This window comes from Mustelus asterias, chromosome 29 (assembly GCF_964213995.1).
Source record: "Mustelus asterias chromosome 29, sMusAst1.hap1.1, whole genome shotgun sequence".
In the NCBI taxonomy this organism is placed as follows: domain Eukaryota; kingdom Metazoa; phylum Chordata; class Chondrichthyes; order Carcharhiniformes; family Triakidae; genus Mustelus; species Mustelus asterias.
This window is the reverse complement of record NC_135829.1, coordinates 20618823-20639572: the sequence shown is the minus strand read 5'-3', so window position 1 is coordinate 20639572 and position 20750 is coordinate 20618823. Positions and strand designations below refer to the sequence as shown.

General features: G+C 45.3%; 1 protein-coding gene across 2 annotated transcripts in view; it reads right to left on the bottom strand.

Annotated features, from left to right (window-relative positions):
- The window catches only part of znf592 (zinc finger protein 592), a 154569-nt gene that overhangs the window by 62813 nt on the left and 71006 nt on the right, over positions 1 to 20750 (bottom strand). For both annotated transcript variants that reach the window (XR_013495692.1, XM_078200174.1), the window contains exon 3: positions 4458 to 6865. Coding sequence is in view for 1 of the 2 variants with exons in the window: in XM_078200174.1 (XP_078056300.1) it covers positions 4458 to 6845 (2388 nt within the window). In the remaining variant the exon portion in view is untranslated. The remainder of the gene's footprint in view (positions 1 to 4457; positions 6866 to 20750) is intronic.

Sequence of the window (20750 nt, the reverse complement as noted above, 5' to 3'; positions counted from 1 at the left end):
AAATGCAAGAACTTTCTTCAGTCTTCATGAATTGTTGGGTATTTCTGATTGGGGGATGGGAACAGGGCAGCAAGGACAATGTGGGAGGTCAGAATTCCTGAAATGTTTTGGTAGAAAACAATGAATATCAGAAAAGCGTAGGCCCATTTCACTCCTTGAGCCTGATCCGCCATTCAATTTAGTCCTGGTGATCTTTGACCAAACTCACATTTCCAAAACTCTATTTAACTTGGGTTTAAAGTTAACAATTAATCTAGCATTAGTTACCATTTGCGGAAGTGAATTCCAAATTTCAACTACCCTTTGTATGTAGAAGTGTTATCTAGTTTCACTCCCAAAAGGTCTGGCTCTATTTTTTAAGCTACGCCCCTTAGTCCTAGCACCCCCCTCAATGGAAACAGTTTCTCTCTCTACCTTAACTGTTCCCCTTAACGTCTAGAAATCTTCAGTAAAACCCCTCGCAATCTTCTCATAAGAATACATTTAGATGTCACAAGAGCTATTACAATATTTTCATAGAATCACAGATTCCCTACAGTGCAGAAGGAGGCCAGTTGGCCCATTGAGTCTGCACCGACAACAATCCCACACAGGCCCTAGCCCTGTAACCCCATATATTTACCCTGTGAATTCCCCTAACACTCAGGGGCAATTTAGCATGGCCAATTAACCTAACCCGTACATCTTTGGTGTGTGGGGAGAAACTGGAGCACCCGGAGGAAACCCACGCAGACACGGAGAGAACGTATAAACTCCGCACAGACAATGACCCATTCCCGAGAGCTATGGGGCGGCATTGTGGCACAGTGGTTAGTGCTGCTGTCTCACAGCGCCAGGGACCCGGGTTCAATTCCCATCTTCGGTCACTGTCTGTGTGGAGTTTGCACATTCTCCCCGTGTCTGTGTGGGTTTCCTCCGGTGCTCCAATTTCCTCCCATGTCCAAAGAAGTGCTGGTTAGGTGCATTGGCCATGCTAAAATTTCCCCTTGGTGTCAGGGAGATTAGCAGGATAAATAAGTGGGGTTGCTTGTTTCCTCAGAAGGAACTCTTCAGAAATGCAGATACAAAAATACAACAAAGCTTACTCCAACTTATAAATCAAAGAAAGGGTTTAATAAAGAAATATTATTACTCCAAAACTGGGGCCTCGCCCTGGGCCAATCCAAGCTCTCCACAATTCTACATAGTTTCTTATTTATAGTGAATCAGCTGGTCAGCTGACTATTACATCACTCTGTAATTGGTTCCATGGTTTACTGGGTCAGCTGACCCTTACATCTTATTCCCATTGGTCACATTACATCCAATACAAAGTTGGCTCGGGTTATACTCTAACATTGCAGGGATGGGGCCTGGGTGGGATTGTGGTTGGTGCAGACTCGATGGGCCGAATGGCCTCCTTCTGCACTACGGATTCTATGAAGTGTAATTACAGCTGCAATGCAGGGAAAAAAAACTCTGATGGAATTGGTTGGCAGGAAGTAACACAGCTCGAGATGTCAAGGGAGCTAGCTTGATGGGATCAGTGAGCTAAGAAATTCAAGGGAATTGCACTAACCTTGGCAAAGCTACTGCTTTTAAACTTCATTTAATGAGAAAACACTAACTGGTTACAACAGTTACGGTAAGGATTTAAATCAGCTAAAACCTGATATTCTAGTAATCTAACCTTAGACTGCAACAATCCCGTTTGCTCTTTTATAAAGGCTTCTTGGGTTCAGAGTTGGTGCCTTAACAGCCCGGGGTTCTCTGGGATGATGCCCAGTTCCGAGTTGCAAGTGTTACCGTCGAATCAGCGAGCTGTCAGTTAAGACAACTGGTGCAAATGGGTCAGCAACTTTCTGGACTCCAATGGTCAGCATGTGGGGTGTGGCAAGGGGCTGTGCGGTAGTGGGAGAAGCTGATTTCTCACATTGTCTGGTTCAAAATAGCATTAAAGCACATTATTCTCTGAGAGTACAATTTCTAAGACTAACTGTCACTACCAACCACGTGAAGGGGAAACTATTTTACCTAATTTTGCCTTTAAAAAGGAGGCTGGTTATATCTGTTCGAGGGCTGGTGTTATATGGGGTCAGATATGACTTTCTGGTGTCGTCTCCCCAGTTAGAAGGTGGGGTATCTTCAGTGGGGCTTCCCCTCTTCCTGGAATTACCCCCTCACCCCGACTGTATCTCTGACCTCAGGTTTGACAGCAGAGAAGAGGCTGGTTCCCACTGGCAGATTATTCTATACTGGGAGGGGCGAGCGTTATTCCACAGTTACCTTGGAAATAATGGGCAGGATTTTCCAGCCGCGCTCACCGCAAAACTGGAAAATCCCCCCTGAGGTTAATGGATCTTTGCATGGTTTCCCGTGGTGGGCGGGACGGGAAAAATCCCCCCAATATTGTAGAGGTAAAGTCTACTAGAAGTTAAAGTTTATTTAGGCTCACATTAATACCGCAATGAAGTTACTGTCAAAATCCCCTAGTCGCCACACTCTGGCGCCTGTTCGGGTACACTGGGGGAGAATTTAGCACGGCCAATGCACCTAACCAGCACGTCTTTCGGACTGTGGGAGGAAACCGGAGCACCAGGGTGGCACGGTAGCACAGTGGTTAGCACCGCTGCTTCACAGCTCCAGGGACCTGGGTTCGATTCCCGGCTTGGGTCACTGTCTGTGTGGAGTTTGCACATTCTCCTCGTGTCTGCGTGGGTTTCCTCCGGGTGCTCCGGTTTCCTCCCATAGTCCAAAGATGTGCGGGTTAGGTTGATTGGCCAGGTTAAAAATTGCCCCTTAGAGTCCTGAGATACGTAGGTTAGAGGGATTAGCAGGTAAATATGTAGGGGTAGGGCCTGGGTGGGATTGTGGTCGGTGCAGACTCGATGGGCCGAATGGCCTCCTTCTGCACTGTAGGGTTTCTATGGTTCTATGGTTCACCCGGAGGAAACCCATGCAGACACGGGGAGAATGTGCAAACTCCACACAGACAGTGACTCAAGCCGGGAATCGAACCTGGGCCCCTGGTGCTATGAGGCAGCAGTGCTAACCACTGTGCCATTGTGCCGCCCTACTCTTAGTTTTGGTGATATCACTTGCTAATCACACACACAATATTGTGTCATTCCAGATGAAACAGTCACACACCTGCTTTCATATGTTGTAAAAGCCTCAGGACATGTAACTGGAACTAGTTCTCTAACCGTAATATCTTAGATGCGGCATGTGGAAAACGCCTCAATACAAGATGAAGAACTGACTGGTACGATGACCTAAATACTGGCGCCTCATACAATGTGGGAGGAGGAAACCATCCAACTACAGCAACGTATGATGACATCTTTATGTGCACGCCAGGCATTTAGTTTCTTCAGAGCTGATTCAATCTGGGCTTTCTTGTTATTGTGTTAAAGGTCTGGAGAAAGCATTTTTCTTTTTTTGAAATCCAGAATGGGTATCCATAACACTGGCTTACGTTTGACTCGAATTTATCAATTGTGAGCAGCCAAGTCAACTTGGAGGATACACACATTTTGAAGCCAGGCTTTATATTGTTTCACCTCATACCATGGCTATGCACCTTATGGCTCAGTCCAGCAATGCCTTTACCAGAATTCGGGTGTCTACCAGCCACTTGGATTATGCAATGTGTAAGGGGACTATAAGAAGGAAGAATGGTGAAGAAATAAAAGTTGCTGTTAATTTGAGGAGGTGTTTTCAGAAATTTGTGCCTCATTATTCCAGAAGTATCAGATAGCATCTTGGAATGAGGGGACACGAGTGATTTAGACACTAGCATTTCACCTTTGGCATGCAGATTTAAATCCAGCCCATACTGGTTGGGTGAAAATCCTAGTAGGGGAGTCTAAAACTAGAGGGCATAGGTTTAAGGTGAGAGGGAAGAGATACAAAAGGGTCCAGAGGGGCAATTTTTTCACACAAAGGGTGGTGAGTGCTGCCAGAGGTAGTAGTAGAGGCGGGTACAATTTTGTCTTTTAAAAAGCATTTAGACAGTTACATGGGTAAGATGAGTATAGAGGGATATGGGCCAAATGCGGGCAATTGGGACTAGCTTAGTGGTAAAAACTGGGTGGCATAGACAAGTTGGGCCAAAGGGCCTGTTTCCATGCTGTAAACTTCTATGACTCTATGGCCGGAATTGAACCCGGGTCCCTGGTGCTGTGAGACATCAGTGCTAACCACTGTGCCACCGTGCCGCCCATGGTGGCACAGTGGTTAGCACTGCTGCCTTACAGCTGACACAGGATGTCTTAAATGGAAGGGTTTCCTGTTCTCCATTGCCATCCAATGACCTGTTTGTTGTCAGAAGGGGCCGCATCATGACGATGAGTAGAAAAAGACATGAGCTCATAGAAGCACCAGTACAGTGTAAATATTCCTAAACCGCAAGATGTTGCATGCTTCACCCTTGAATGAAACAAGAATGATTTTCGATATAGTTTGAATTCACTTACTGGTGCCTCAGCATCATCTGTCACCTGCTGGTAGTGGCCTGCAAGGCTGTTATAATCCTGGAACTGTTGATAGCATTCGAGACATTTTAACCCATGGCGTATTAATCGCAGTGAATCACAGCGCAGTGGCATTGAAGGCTGAGCGGAAGCCGGGCTGTCCGCCCCAATTACTGTCAAGCTGCCAACTGCTTGAGCAGCAGAAGTCGCAGGCTGGGCAAGAGGATCAGGCAGTACCGGAGATGTCACTGGGGTGGTTGAAAACATTTGGTCCGAAGGGATGGGTTTCATCTGTAACTGAGTGCATTGCATAACAGCGCCTTTGCCCTTGTGTTCCCGGGCATGCAAAAGCAAACTGCACTTGTTGAAGAAGACCATCATTTTGGAACAATGGCTGCACATCACCTCGATATGGACACTCCGCCTCTCATAATGCTGTGATAAACTCTTTTCCAAAGCAAATGCGTCGCCACATTCCAAACAGCGATAGCCACGAGCTGGCATGGACACATTACTGTTGGCAGGTGGTTTAAGGTTTGGAGCATAGATTGGCACAGGATTGGTACTGTTTAACAGTTTGTTAAAAGCTTCGACAACAATGTTCTGATTTGAAGTGGGAGATTCATTATTTTGTGGAGCTGCGTTTTTGACTTGTTGTACCAGTGGCACTGTTACCACCTGAGTGGCAATCTTTTGATGGCTCTGCCGCAAAGTACTGGACCTTGTGGTAGCAGTAGCAGCAACACTGTGTGGAACCAAGTTCAGGCTTGCCAGATGAACAGCTTTTGGCAGGAGGCTGGTGCTGGAGGTATTTGGTGAGTTCTTTACTGCAGCCTGCTTCCGCTGTACCATGCTAGCAACCTTCATGATGGCAGCGCTGGCATCCTCAGGTGGTGCAGTTATCGTCATGGCTTTCAGGTTGCCGGTGCCATCTACATTTTCAGTTCCTTTGGCAGGTATACTGGACAAAGAACTGACTGCATTAGCTAAGTTTCTGGCTGACGTTTGCTTCCTTCCATTTTCCACTGCTGTTGAAGTGTGGATCTGCGAAGATGCACTGGTCACAGGGCTAGATCGTAAACTCAACTCCTCAGTAAATGCCATTTCAATTAGCGACTGTTCTGGTGAACTCCTAGACTCGCTCTGTTCGGAGTCTGGCATTATCCTTGTCACAGTCCTGGTAATTTCACCAGAAGACGTTTTAATGGTTTTGATCCTTACCTTTGGGATGGCTGGTGGCGAACCTGTTGCGACGTATGGAGATCCTTTGCCACTGTAGTCACTGGATACACTCCTTGGACTATCAGGCTGTTTGCTTATCATTTTCTTTACTCCGTCCATTGGACTTCTTGGACTCTTTGGTGACTTTGCCATTTTGGGGCTGCCCTTTACCCCGTCCTTCAAAGCCAACAGGGATTCTTTAAAATTTTCATTTTGTTCCTCTGGGAAGTCTGATGTTTTTTTAGCATTGAGAGCTACCAACGCAGCCAAGCAAGATGACAGCTTTGAGTGAGCTGATATTAGACGCTGGCGAGGTGGGACAGAAGAGCACAAGGTCATCTCTGGGACACTGCTGCTCTTTGGCTCCTCCACGTCATTATTATGCAGTTCACTTGAGGGCTGCAAGCTGTCAAACAAACCTTTGTCAAAGACCTTGTCCTTTTGCTGCGTTTCTTCTGATGCATTTGCTAAGTTTGTCCTTTGCCCCATGCTGACATCCTTCACTTTACAGTTTCTAATTTCATTTGCTTTCTCCCGTTTTTTGGAGTATTCATCAAACATGCTCAATTCAGTCATAGCTTGTTCAGGCTGTTCCCTTGTATTGTCCACGAGAGAACTCTCTGTAGAAATATACAGGCCTACCGAACCAAGGTAAGGTCTCTCGTCCCGTTTAATGTTACCCATAATGCTAGCATCCTGAATGGTTTCGTCTGGCTCTGGACTAGAAATAGGACTGAACTGGCTAAAGGCTGGTAGAGTTTCTGACCTTGGTGTGTCAAATTTATCGGAGTAGTTTCTGGAGCTATCTCCGTTGATGAAAGCAGTGACCATTTTGCTGTAGCTATTTCCAAGACTTTGGGCATCAGCGGTAATATCAGAATTTCGAAACCCATTTTGAAGCAGATTCTGGCCAAGTTGATGGCCATCCTTCTCAGTGATGGAATCAAAGGAATCTTGCCGACTGGTGTTCTTAACAATAACGCTCACCACCGGGACGTCAGGTATGGCATGATGCATAGACAGCTCGTCTATACCCATACCTGCTTGCTTCAGATGACTCTCTGCCTCCTCGCTACTCGACTGGATAGCCTCCTTGGCATCGAGGTCTGGGTCAGGGATGTCAAAAGCAGCCAGGAGGTCGTCAAAATCTGGGGTCTTCATGTCACCCATGTTTGGACACTTAGTGAAACCTGAAAAGGAAGACAGAACACTTTAGTTACAATTGCATTTCACTTGTGAAACAGAGTGGGTGCAAATATCAAACCAACATCCTAGAGACATCATGACATAAATAAGCAGAGATCAACCTAAAGAAAAGTTAAATGCTGCTAACACAGGCCTTCCAATCGGTTTCCTGATCTATTGCATATACAAAACCATCAATATTTTCTTCTCTGGCAGTCCACAAATTCAATTTGAGCCGCAAGTATTTTAGTGTCCTTAAGGATGGGAATACTGGTCAAACATTACAACATTTGTACTGTCCCATCTGCAAAGGTGGCAGCAAGTACGTGGCAGCATCTACAGAATTCCAAAATGAAACTCCACTGGACAGGGCAAGACATGTGACATTAAGGTGCACTACGTGCTTGTTAATCATGTAAAAAAACAATTTACATTTACAGTAATACATTGAGATTAGTGCCAGTAATTACAGTTCCAGGAACGTGCGTAGTGTTGCCACTCTCCTGGATAGCTGAAATGCAAACAGCTGGCAAACAGCCTGATTGTAATGAAGCTCTGGCAGTGAGTGTAGCTGTTCTTTTCGCAGGGAGAGAGCAGAACAAACAAAAGCCCGCAAACTTTTCTCTTTCATACTTTCTCAAAAATGTCATCAAGGGCAGACACTTCTGAAATGTAAACACTTGCATATTTGAGGCATGCATCTCATGTGGCTGGAACAGTCCCCATCACCAGTCACACAAGCGGAAGGGATTGGTGAAAACTTGCATTTACAAATGCATTTAACTCGTAAAATATAAATGTACCTCGCGTCGTAAAATGCTCCAGTATGCTTCCCAAGACCATAATCAGACAGCGGGATCCAAAGAAGCAGCTATTAGGGCAAGTGATTAAAAGCTTGGGAACAAAAGTAAATGAAGAACAGCAAGGCAGGAGGAAATAAGAAAAGGGCTCAGGAGACTTCAGACAGAAGAAATAATGGAAAATGGAAGCAATTGTCTCGGGTCCAGAATGGCAGCCAAAGTGCACGTGAACAGGAGAGGTTACAAAGATGTCCAAAAAACCTCATGTGTACTAGAAATCTTCATTCATGCTTTTGTTATCTCCAGATTTTACTATTCCAACTCACTCTTGGTTGGCCTCCCAAGCTCTACCCTTTGTAAACGTGAGGTGATCCAATAATCTGCTGCCCATGTCCTAACCCTTTTCATCCAGCAGCCTTGTGCTCGCTGACCTATACTGGCTCCTAGTTTAACTCCACTCACCTGATGAAGGAGCAGCGCTCCGAAAGTTCGTGCTACCAAATAAACCTGTTGGACTTTAACCTGGTGTTGTGAGACTTCTTACTGTGTTTACCCCAGTCCAACGCCGGCATCTCCACATCATGGCTCCTAGTTTAGCAGTGCCTTGATGCATAAATTCTCATTCTATTTCTACGATCCCTCCAACCTCCCCACCAACCATGCCCATTTTGTCTGATAATGCTCCTGTGGTATAATTTACTAGGTTAAAGGAAGTGGATAAATGTTGTTGTAAGAGGGATCTACAGTGATGCCAATAATTTGGATGGAATATTTCAATGCAATTGATCGAAGAAAGCATCTTCAGGAAAGACATCTCAGTGCCCACACACATATCATAAATGCCTCAAGAAGGACTCTTCCCTACTCTCACACATATGCAGAAACAATCTTCAGCTGAGATCCCTCCTCACCTTCCTGCGTTCAGACACAGAACCCTGTGGAAAGATCACCGCTTGAACAGAAGTTCAGAATGCCTCCCCTACCCCTACAACTGAGTAATCGTAACTATGCAACACAACAGAAGGCTGTGAGCGTTATTCTACACAACCTTCACGTATAGCAGCATTCTAGCAATCTGTCTGCCAATCAGAAAACATTTCTGAAAATTGTACAAACTTAAAAAGGAACGCACAATCTTTACATTACAGCAAGAGTTCACTGCATGCCACATGAAGATGGATGGGTTAATTAGGTCAGGATGTGGAGATGCCAGCGTTGGACTGGGGTAAACACAGTAAGAAGTCTCACAACACCAGGTTAAAGTCCAACAGGTTTATTTGGTAGCAAAAGCCACTAGCTTTCGGAGCGCTGCTCCTTCGTCAGGTAAGGAGCCTGATGAAAGAGCAGCGCTCCAAAAGCTAGTGGCTTTTGCTATCAAATAAACCGTTGGGCTTTAACCTGGCGTTGTGAGACTTCTTACTTAATTAGGTCAGTGCAGAGAATATTTCTATTCAGACTCTACAGATTTAAGCTTCACATGGATGTATCAAACAATAGTACCCGACAATGGAATAGGGTGCAATCTGTACCCATCAAAGATTTCAACACATTGAAATACTGCCAATTTGCTCACTTCAAATAGCATTTACTCTTTAATTACTCTCTCCCTTTTTATTCCACCAACTGAAACTGCAATGGAAAAGAACTGCAGGTAGCCTTGAGTAATGTGGCTGAGAATAGGGACCCAGATCAAATCAGAACTACATCTTTTAGGTCCAAAGTCAATACAGGCTTAAGTTTAAATTTATTTATCAGTGCCACAAACAAGCTTACATTAACACTGCAATGAAGTTACTGTGAAATTCCCCTAGTCGCCACACTCCGGCACCTGTTTGGTTACACCGAGGGAGAATTTAGCACGGCCAATGCACCTAAGCAGCACATCTTCCACACTAAAGTCATAGAGGTTTACAGCATGGAAACAGGTCCTTCGGCCCAACTTGTCCATACCGCCCTTTTTTTAAAACCCCTAAACTAGTCCCAATTGCCCGCGTTTGGCCCATATCCCTCTACACCCATCTTACCCATGTAACTGTCTAAACGCTTTTTAAAAGACAAAATTGTACACACCTCTACTACTACCTCTGGCAGCTTGTTCCAGACACTCAACCACCCTCTGTGTGAAAAAATTGCCCTTCTGGACCCTTTTGTATCTCTCCCCTTAAACCTATAGCCTTCTAGTTTTAGACTCCCCTACCTTTGGGAAAAGATATCGACTATCTAGCTGATCTATGCCCCTCATTATTTTATAGACCTCTATAAGATCACCCCTCAGCCTCCTACGCTCCAGAGAAAAAAGTCCCAGTCTATCCAGCCTCTCCTTATAGCTCAAACCATCAAATCCCGGCAGCATCCTAGTAAATCTCTTCTGCACTCTTTCTAGTTTAATAATATCCTTTCTATAATAGGGAGGAAACTGGAGCACCCGGAGGAAACCCACGCGGACACGGGGAGAACGTGCAGACTCCGCACAGACAGTGACCCAAGCTGGGAATCGAACCCGGGTCCCTGGCGCTGCGAAGCAGCAGTGCTAACCACTGTGCCACCGTGCCACCATTGCATTAAAAAGATCCTAATCTGTTTCTCTTAAAACCTCAAATGTCATCAAAGATAATCAGTGTTTAAGTGCAGCTTTATCTTTTATTTTCAGATATCAAATTAATCAATAGGATTAGAGAGAAAATCACCTAGTAAACGAAAGTACTACATGCACATCAAAATGAAACTGGCAGCGTATCTGTTATTCCCTGATAGTTAAAGACAGACTTAAAACAAAATACTAATTGAGGGAGAAAAGGCAATTAGGAACACAGATAAATACACCCATAATTAAACAATTCTGCCTGGAGGAGAAAGAATAAACAGTTACGACTGTGTCAATCGCAGCAAAATATCATGAAGTGCCAACTCGATTTCTCACTGCGGAGAGATGGTCACAGCCAAGTTACGGACAGGAATTCACTGGAACAGCTTAGTGCATTAATCAGGCATTTGCAATCTCGTACAACACCTATGCCAAGATTTGCTGGAAAGGTCACTGATGAATCAGGTATCTTGTTGATGGTGTAGCCAATAGCTTATCGCCTTGGTCTAACCACATAGCTCTTTAAGAAGGTGCCTCAACTCTTTGGAGGCAAGTGAGTTGCATCTTCTGAAATCACCTTGAACCAATAACTTCAATTGCAGTTCTATGAAAATCCTGCAAAAGCTCATTTCTGTTGTCTGCATCTCCCCCTTTTAAGAGTTTTAACAACACCAGTTTAAATTCCAACAGGTTTATTTGGTAGCAAATGTCATTAGCTTTCGGAGCGCTGCTCCTTCGTCAGATGGAGTGGAAATCTACCCCTTTTCACAGGGGTGTTGTAACAGCACTTAAAGAAACAGGTTTTGCACTTTGGGAATGAGTATATGTGGGCTTTAGAGGATACACAGTGGTTAGCACTGCTGCCTCACAGCGCCAGGAACACGGATTCAATTCCCGGCTTGGTCACTGTCTGTGTGGAGTTGACACATTCTCCCTGTGTCTGCGTGGGTTTCCTCCGGGTGCTCCGGTTTCCTCCCACAGTTAGGTGGATCGGCCGTGCTAAATTCTCCCTCAGTGTATCCGAACAGGCGCCGGAGTGTGGCGACTAGGGGATTTGCACAGTAACTTCATTGCAGTGTTAATGTTAGCCTATGTGCGACACTAATTAATAAATAAATATCAAAGACTGAGCCTCCACAGCCCTCTAGGGTAAAGAATTCCAAGATTTATCACTCGCCGAGTGAAAAAAAAATCTTCCTCCTCTCAGTCCTAAACGACCTAGCCCTGACTCCGAGACTGCGTCCCCCTAGTTCTAGAAACTCAGCCAAGGGAAAGATCCTTCCTGCATTTCTTTCGAGCCTTGTAAGAAGTTTGTATGTTTCAATAAGATCACCTCTCATTCTCTGAGTATACAGGCCCAGTTTCCTCAATCTCTCATCATAGGCCAATCCCACTATCTCAGGAATCAGTCTGATGAAACTTTACTGCACTCCCTCTATGATAAGTGTATCCTTCCTTAGACAAGGAGACCAAAACTATAGACAATTCTCCAATTGTCGGGCAATACAGCAGGATATAGATAGGCTGGAAAATTGGGCGGAGAGGTGGCAGATGGAGTTTAATCCGGATAAATGCGAAGTGATGCATTTTGGAAGAAATAATGTAGGGAGGAGTTATACAATAAATGGCAGAGTCATCAGGAGTATAGAAACACAGAGGGACCTAGGTGTGCAAGTCCACAAATCCTTGAAGGTGGCAACACAGGTGGAGAAGAAGGCATATGGTATGCTTGCCTTTATAGGACGGGGTATAGAGTATAAAAGCTGGAGTCTGATGATGCAGCTGTATAGAACGCTGGTTAGGCCACATTTGGAGTACTGCGTCCAGTTCTGGTCGCCGCACTACCAGAAGGACGTGGAGGCATTAGAGAGAGTGCAGAGAAGGTTTACCAGGATGTTGCCTGGTATGGAGGGTCTTAGCTATGAGGAGAGATTGGGTAAACTGGTGTTGTTCTCTCTGGAAAGACGGAGAATGAGGGGAGATCTAATAGAGGTGTACAAGATTATGAAGGGGATAGATAGGGTGAACAGTGGGAAGCTTTTTCCCAGGTCGGAGGTGACGATCACAAGGGGTCACGGGCTCAAGCTGAGAGGGGCGAAGTATAACTCAGATATCAGAGGGATGTTTTTTACACAGAGGGTGGTGGGGGCCTGGAATGCGCTGCCAAGTAGGGTGGTGGAGGCAGGCACGCTGACATCGTTTAAGACTTACCTGGATAGTCACATGAGCAGCCTGGGAATGGAGGGATACAAATGATTGGTCTAGTTGGACCAAGGAGCGGCACAGGCTTGGAGGGCCGAAGGGCCAGTTTCCTGTGCTGTACTGTTCTTTGTTCTTTGTCCAAGGGCAATCTCACCAAGGCTCTTTCCAATTACAACAAGGCACTTTTACTCAAATCCTCTTGCAATAAAGGCCAACTTAATTGCTTGCTGTACCTGCCTGTTAGCTTTCGGTAGCTCATAAACAAGGGTACCCAGGTCCCTTTGGACATCAGCACTTCCCAATCTCTCACCATTTAACAAATACCTTGCATTTCTGCTTTTCCTACTAAATTGATTAACTTCTTATTTTTCGTATTATATTCTATTATCTGCCTGTGTCTGTGTGAGTTTCCTCCGGGTGCTTCGGTTTCCCCCCACACTCCAAAGATCATAGAAATCATAGAAACCCTACAGTGCAGAAGGAGGCCATTCGGCCCATCGAGTCTGCACCGACCACAATCCCACCCAGGCCCTACCCCCACATATTTACCCGCTTATCCCTCTAATCTACGCATCCCAGGACTCTAAGGGGCATTTTGTAACCTGGCCAATCAACCTAACCCGCACATCTTTGGACTGTGGGAGGAAACCGGAGCACCCGGAGGAAACCCACGCAGACACGAGGAGAATGTGCAAACTCCACACAGACAGTGACCCGAGCCGGGAATCGAACCTGGGACCCTGGAGCTGTGAAGCAGCAGTACTAGTGCGAGTTTGGGCGGCACGGTGGTTAGCGCTGCTGCCTCACAGTGCTAGGGGCCTGGGTTTGATTCCCGGCTTGGGTCACTATCTGTGTGGAGTCTGCACGTTCTCCCCGTGTCTGCATGGGTTTCCTTCAAGTGCTCCGGTTCCTCCCACAGTCCGAAAGACGTGCTGGTTAGGGGCATTGGCCGTGCTAAATTCTCCCTCAGTGTACCTGAACAGGCGCCAGAGTGTGGGGACTAGGGGAATTTCACAGTAACTTCATTGCAGTATTAATGTAAGCCTATTTGTGACACTAATAAATAAACTTATAAAACTTAGGTGGAATGACCATGCTGGATTGCCCCTCGGTGTCGGGGGGGATTCGTAGGGTAATATGTGGGGTTACGGGGATAGGGCCTGGGTGGGATTGTTGTTGGTGCAGACTCGATGGGCCGAATGGTCTCTTTCTGCACTGTAGAGATTCTATGATTATCTATTCCATCTGCCATGTTATTGCCCACTCACTTAGCCTGTCTAAATCCCCTTGAAGTCTCTTTGCATCTGCTTCACAACTCAGTCTAGTTTTGTGTCATTAGCAAATTTGGAAATATCACATTTGGTCCCCACATCCAAATCATTGATATAGATTGCCAACAGCTGGGGCCAAGGCACTGGTCCTTGAGCATCTGATTGGTCACAGCCCGAGAATGACCCATTTATTCCTACTCTCGTTTTCTGTACTTTAACCAATTTTCAATCCATGTCAGTATATTAACCCCAATCTCATATGCTCTCATTTTGTTTCATAACCTCCTATAGAATCATAGAATCCTACTGTACAGAAGGCCATTTGGCCGATCGAGTCTGTACCGACCACAATCCCACCCAGACCCTATCCCCATAACCCCATGTATTTATCCTAACTAGTCCTCCTGACACTAAGGGGCAATTTAGCATGGTCTATCAACCTAACTCGCACATCTTTGGACTGTGGGAGGAAACCGGAGGACCCGGAGGAAACCCACGCATTCATGGGGAGAGTGTGCAAACTCCACAGGCACCCGAGGCTGGAATCGAACCCGCGTCCCTGGTGCTGTGAGGCAGCAGTGCTAACCACTGTGCCACCGTGCTGGCCAGTACCACCGTGCTGGCCTAGTGATGGTATTGCTAACGTGTTGCCCTGTGTGCGACCTTATTGAAAGTCTCCTGAAAATCCAAATTCATCACTCCCACTGGTTCCCCTGTATCTATTCTGCTAATTACATCCTCAAAACATGATTTCCTTTTCGTAAGTCTACACTGATTCTGCCCAATTCTACTCCTAATTTCTCAGCACCCAGTTACCACATGTTGCATTTTCCCTAATACTGATGTCAGACTAATAGGTCTGTTGTTCCACATTTAATCCTCTTGAATTGAGGGTTACGAAGGAGGCGTGCATTAAGCACACAGGCAGCAGAGGAATGGATGGTAAAAGTGAATACAAGAAGATTAGGTGAAATTAAATTAATTAAATTTAATTATGAAATTAAATTATGGAGAAACACAATACAAGGTAGGAACTTTCTTTAATGGGCACATCAGTAAAAGAAAGGACGGCTGTGATGGGAAACATTGAAAATACCACAAGTGATGATAGAGAAATAAAAATCATTATTTTGCTTTGGTGTTAGCCAGGGAGATAGAATGGGGATACATGATATTGAATGATGAGAACAGCAATTAGTGCATTGAAAATAAAGGGGGATGCACTGAATAAACAAACTTAAAAAGGTTAAAGCCCCTGACATGGATGGATTGTATACACATATTTTAAAAGAATCTAGGAAAGAGATAGCAGGAGCATTACTAATTACATTTAATAATTTATTCAAAAAAGATGTAGTGCCAGAGGACTGGTGATAGTTAATGTAATTCCTATAATTCAGAAGGGGGACAGTATGTTCCATGAACTGTAGATCAGTTTTGACAGGAACAGTGGTGTAGTGGGGATATTACTGGACTAGTTATTCAGAAGCCCAAACTAATGTTCAGTGGATATGGGTTCAAATCCCACCGTGGCAGCTGGTGCAATTCAAATTAAATTAAATAATAAATTTGAAATTAAAAGCTATTCTCATTAATTTTGCCCATGAAATGAACAGATTGTTGCAAAAACCCATCTGGTTCACTAATATCCCTCAGAGAAGGAAATCTGTTGTCCTTGCCCGGTCTGGCCTACATGTGACTCCAGGCCTGCACAGTGTGGCTCACTCTTCGCTGCTCTCTGAAATGGCTGAGCAAGCCACTCGGTTGTACCAAACATTATGAAAGGTTTTAATAGAGTGGACACGGAGAGAATTTTTCCCCTTAGAATCATAGAATCCTACAGTGCAGGAGGAGGCCATTCGGCCTATTGAGTCTGCACCGACAACAATCTCACCCAGGCCCTATCCCCATAACCCCATGCATTTACCCTAGCTAGTCCCCCTGACACTAAGGGGCAATTTAGCATGGCCAATCCACTTAAGCCGCACATCTCTGGACTGTGGGAGGCAACCGGAGCACCCGGAGGAAACCCACGCAGACACAGGGAGAATGTGCAAACTCCACACCGACAGTGGCCCAAGCCAGGAATCCCTGGCACTGTGAGGCAGCAGTGCTAACCACTGTGCCACCATTCCTTCCCTTGTGGGAAAGGAAACAACTAGAGACCATCAATATAAGATGGGAGGCGATGGCCTAGTGGTATTATTGCTAGACTATTAATCCAGGAACTCAGCTAATGTTCTGGGGACCTGGGTTCGATTCCTGCCACGGCAGATGGTGGGATTTGAATTCAATTAAAAAAAACAGCTGGAATAAACAAAATCTGAAATTAAGAACCTACTGATGACCATGGGCGGGATTATACAGCTTCGCTCATCGTGAAACCATAAAATCCCGCCCGAGGTCAACGGAACTTCCCATTGTCCACCCCTTGCCCACTCTGATTCCTGTGAGTAGAATTCCAGCGCACAAAACCATTATCGATTGTCGGAAAAACTCATCTGGCTCACTAATGTCCTTTAGAGAAGGAAATCTGCCGTCCTTACCCGGTCTGGCCTACATGTGACTCCAGATCCACAGCAATGTGGTTGACTCTCAACTACCCTCTGAACAAGGGCAACTAGGGATGGGCAATAAATGCTGACCAGCCAGCGATGCCCATGTCCCATGAATCAATAAAAAATATAGTGAATTTAGAAGAAACTTCTTTATAAAATATCAGTGAGGGGATTCACAATCACTCAAACTAACTCCTTTAGAAACCTGCCCACGGAACCAAGGATTAAATGTCTTTGGGCTCCTGACCTGCCGAGATTATTCTCTTTTTTGATTTGAAACATTTCTATCTTCTTGCGTTCTCTACCCCAAAGCAGGTTCTGGATTTCCCCGAATGATCGAGGATGATTGTCTGGACATTCCCGAGCAGCTCTGTCTTGGTACATTATCTGCCTAATTTATACATCAAATTTTGGGTACAGTTAAATTAATACTATGTCTGCGTGATTTATTTTAAAGTAGTTATCGCAATTATTTTGTAGTGTTTAATTTTGAATGCATCCTTGAGGTGCTTATGAGATGCCTTGTTGGACCACCACAGAACGCCAGTCTGAGAGAAGGGGGCTTTGGAGTGGTAGATACTTCTCACCCACTGTTCTGTCCTACTTTTTCACTGTACAAGGTTCAATATTTCGCAATCCTTCTCTTGCTTCTGACATATTTAAAAGGTGCCTGTGACTCAAGTTGCAAATTGTCAAAAAAGGACCCTATGGATGAGCCAGCATATAGACCTGTAAGTCTTACGTTGGGTGTGAAAAAAACTATTTAAGGGACAGTCTAAGAAATCATTTTATACACAGGGGTTCATTGAGATAGCCAAAATCTAGTTCAGCCCCATAGAATAAATGGTAATGTGTTGGACTGCATTAGAAACTGGCTATCAATGGAAACAACTGGCGATGAATGAAGAGATATCAGAGTGGCAGCTGATAGGTTTTTGCCACAGGCGTCAGTGTTGCGATCAATTTATAGTTTTAATATGTAATTTGAGGATTGTACCCTATCAAGGATTCTCGGATTTTCAGGCAACACCATGATTTATATAAAACTAAGGAAAACATCCCAAGGAGATTGAATAAACTGGGAATGTTCTCCCTGGAAAGACAGAGATTGGGGGCGACCTGATAGAAGTTGATAAAATTATGAGATGCATAGATAAAGTGAAGAGTTGGAAGCTTTTTCCCAGGGCAGAAATGACAATCACAAGGGGGCACAAGTTCAAGGTAAGGGGGAAAGGTTCAGTGGAGATGTGCAGGGGAAGTTTTTTACACAGAAGGTGGTGGGGGCCTGGACGACACTGCCAAGTGAGGTGGTTGAGGCAGACACGTTAGCGACGTGTAAGACATATCTGGATAGACATATGAACAGGCGGGGAATAGAGGGATACAGGCGGCTGGTCTAGATAGAATGTGATCGGCGCAGGCTTGGAGGGCCGAAGGGCCTGTTCCTCTGCTGTACTGTTCTTTGTTCTTTGAACTGAAGAGGTGCAATCTGACAACAATGGTGTTAAGAAGGGAGGGTGTCGAAAAGCTTGATAACTGAGCAGAAATGGGTGGGCAGTAGCGGTTTGGCTCAAATGAGATTTACAGTTCAGTGTGTTTGAGACAAAAGAGGCATTAGGTGAAAGGGAAGTAACAGGTATTGAGCTCACAGTGGGTACGATAGAGAGGAATGAGGCACAGCACAGAAAATGTGGGTCATGGGAAATTACCCAAAATTGGAAATGTAGACAAATAATGAGTCATCACTGTGCAAATATCTAATAGAACAAACTCTTTGGGCAGAGAAGAAGCAGGTGAGTAGATATAGCAAAGTAAAGCTTATTTATTAGTCATAAGTAGGCTTACATTAACACTGCAAAGAAGTTACTGTGAAAATTCCCTAGTCGCCACACTCCGGCGCCTGTTCGGTACACTGAGGGAGAATTTAGCATGGCCAATGCACCTAACCAGCACGTCTTTTGGAGTGTGGGAGGAAACTGGAGCACCTGGAGAAAACCCACGCAGACATGGGGAGTATGCGCAGACTCCATACAGTGACCCAAGCCGGGAATTGAACCTGGGTCCTTGGCGCTGTGGGGCAGCAGTGCTAACCACTGTGCCACCGTGCCACCCAGCAGAAGAAAGGATTCTGTTCAATATGTATTCTTCTTGTCTACGTAACATCCTTGTAGCATGCCGGATTACAAAAGGTCGTGAATGTCACCCAATCCATCACGCAAACCAGCCTCCCATCCATTGACTCTGTCTACGCTTCCCGCTGCCTCAGCAAAGCAGTCAGCATAAATAAGGACCCCAGGCATTCTCTCTTCCACCTTCTTCCATCGGGAAAAAGATACAAAAGTCTGAGGTCACGTACCAACTGACTCAAGAACAGCTTCTTCCCTGCTGCTGTCAGACTTTTGAATGGGCTTACCTCGCATTAAGTTGACCGTTCTCCACACCTAGTTTGGCTGTAACACTACATTCTGCACTCTCTCCTTTCCTTCTCTATGAATGGTATGCTCTGTCTGTATAGCGCGCAAGAAACAATACTTTTCACTGTATGTTAATACATGTGACAATAATAAATCAAATCAAATAAATTGAAGGTTTCTGAACCACAGCTTATGTTTACATTTTTCTAGGGGTAGGGGGAAGGCAGGTCCAAGTCTACCTCAGCTGGAACCCATGCTACTGGCATTATCCTGAACTATATGCTACAGTCCAGCTACATGAACCTGCTTCCCGCCCCATTATATAATAAATGGAAATGTTGCACTGACACTGATGAAAGATCATGATGTGGAGATGCCGGCGTTGGACTGGGGTAAACACAGTAAGAAGTCTCACAACACCAGGTTAAAGTCCAACCTTTAAAGTTGGACTTTAACCTGGTGTTGTGAGACTTCTTACTGATGAAAGATCACAGACCTGAAAGATTAAATCTGTTTCTCTCCCCACAGTTGCTGCTAGACCTGCAGTTCTACCTGGCTTTGATGACGATGCATCTGCCATACAGGTTCTGGTCTTCTGGTTTTAAAAAGGGCATTACAATATTGAGCAGAGTTCAAGGAAGAGCTAGGGGTTTAGCATAGAATCATAGAATCCCTCCAGTGCAGAAGGAGGCCATTTGACCCATTGAGTCTGCACCGACCACAACTTTAATCACATAACTGGTAGAATAGAGTTGTAGAGAGAGCTTAGCTGATCGAGGGATTTTGTCTGTTTAAGAAAATGAAATAAGGAGCAATTTTAGCCCGGTGACACAGTGGTTAGGACTGTTGCCTCACAGCGTCTGGGACCCGGGTTCGATTTCTGGCTTGGGTCACTGTCTGTGTGGAACAAAGAACAAATAAAATTACAGCACAGGAACAGGCCCTTCGGCCCTCCAAGCCTGCACCGACCATGCTGCCCGACTTAACTAAAACCCCCGACACTTCTGGGGACCATACCCCTCTATTCCCATCCTAGTCATGTATTTGTCAAGATGCCCCTTAAAAGTCACTACCGTATCCGCTTTCACTACCTCCCCCGGCAACGAGTTCCAGGCACCCACTACTCTCTGTGTAAAAAAATCTGCCTCATACATCTCCTTTAAACCTTGTCCTTCGCACCTTAAACCTGTGCCCCCTAGTAATTGACTCTTCCACCCTGGGAAAAAGCTTCTGACTATGTGCCTCTCATAATCTTGTAGACTTCTATCAGGTCGCCCCCCCAACCTCTGTCGTTCCAGTGAGAACAAACCAAGTTTCTCCAACCTCTCCTCATAGCTGACGCCCTCCATACCAGGCAACATCTGGTAAATCTTTTCTGTACCCTCTCCAAAGCCTCCACATCCTTCTGGTAGTGTGGCGACCAGAATTGAACACTGTATTACAAATGCGCCCTCACTAAGGTTCTATAAAGCTGCAACATGACTTGCCAATTTTTAAACACAATGCCCCGGCCGATGAAGGCAAGCATGCCGTATGCCTTCTTGACTACCTTCACCACCTGCGTTGCCACTTTCAGTGACCTGTGTACCTGTACACCCAGATCCCTTTGCCTATCAATACTCTTAAGGGCTCAGCCATTTACTGTATATTTCCTATTTGTATCAGACCTTCCAAAATGCATTACCTCACATTTGTCCGGATTAAACTCCATCTGCCACCTCTCTGCCCAAGTCTCCAACTAATCTATATCCTGCTGTATCCTCTGATGGTCCTCATCGCTATCTGCAAATCCACCAACCTTTGTGTCATCCGCAAACTTACTGATCAATCCAGTTACATTTTCCTCCAAATCATTTATATATATTACAAACAGCAAAGATCCCAGTATTGATCCCTGAGGAACGCGACTTGTCACAGCCCTCCATTCAGAAATGCACCCTTCCACTGCTGCCCTGTCTTCTTTGACCGAGCCAGTTTTGTATCCACCTTGCCAGCTCACCTCTGATCCCATGCGACTTCACCTTCTGCACCAGTCTGCCATGAGGGACCTTGTCAAAGGCC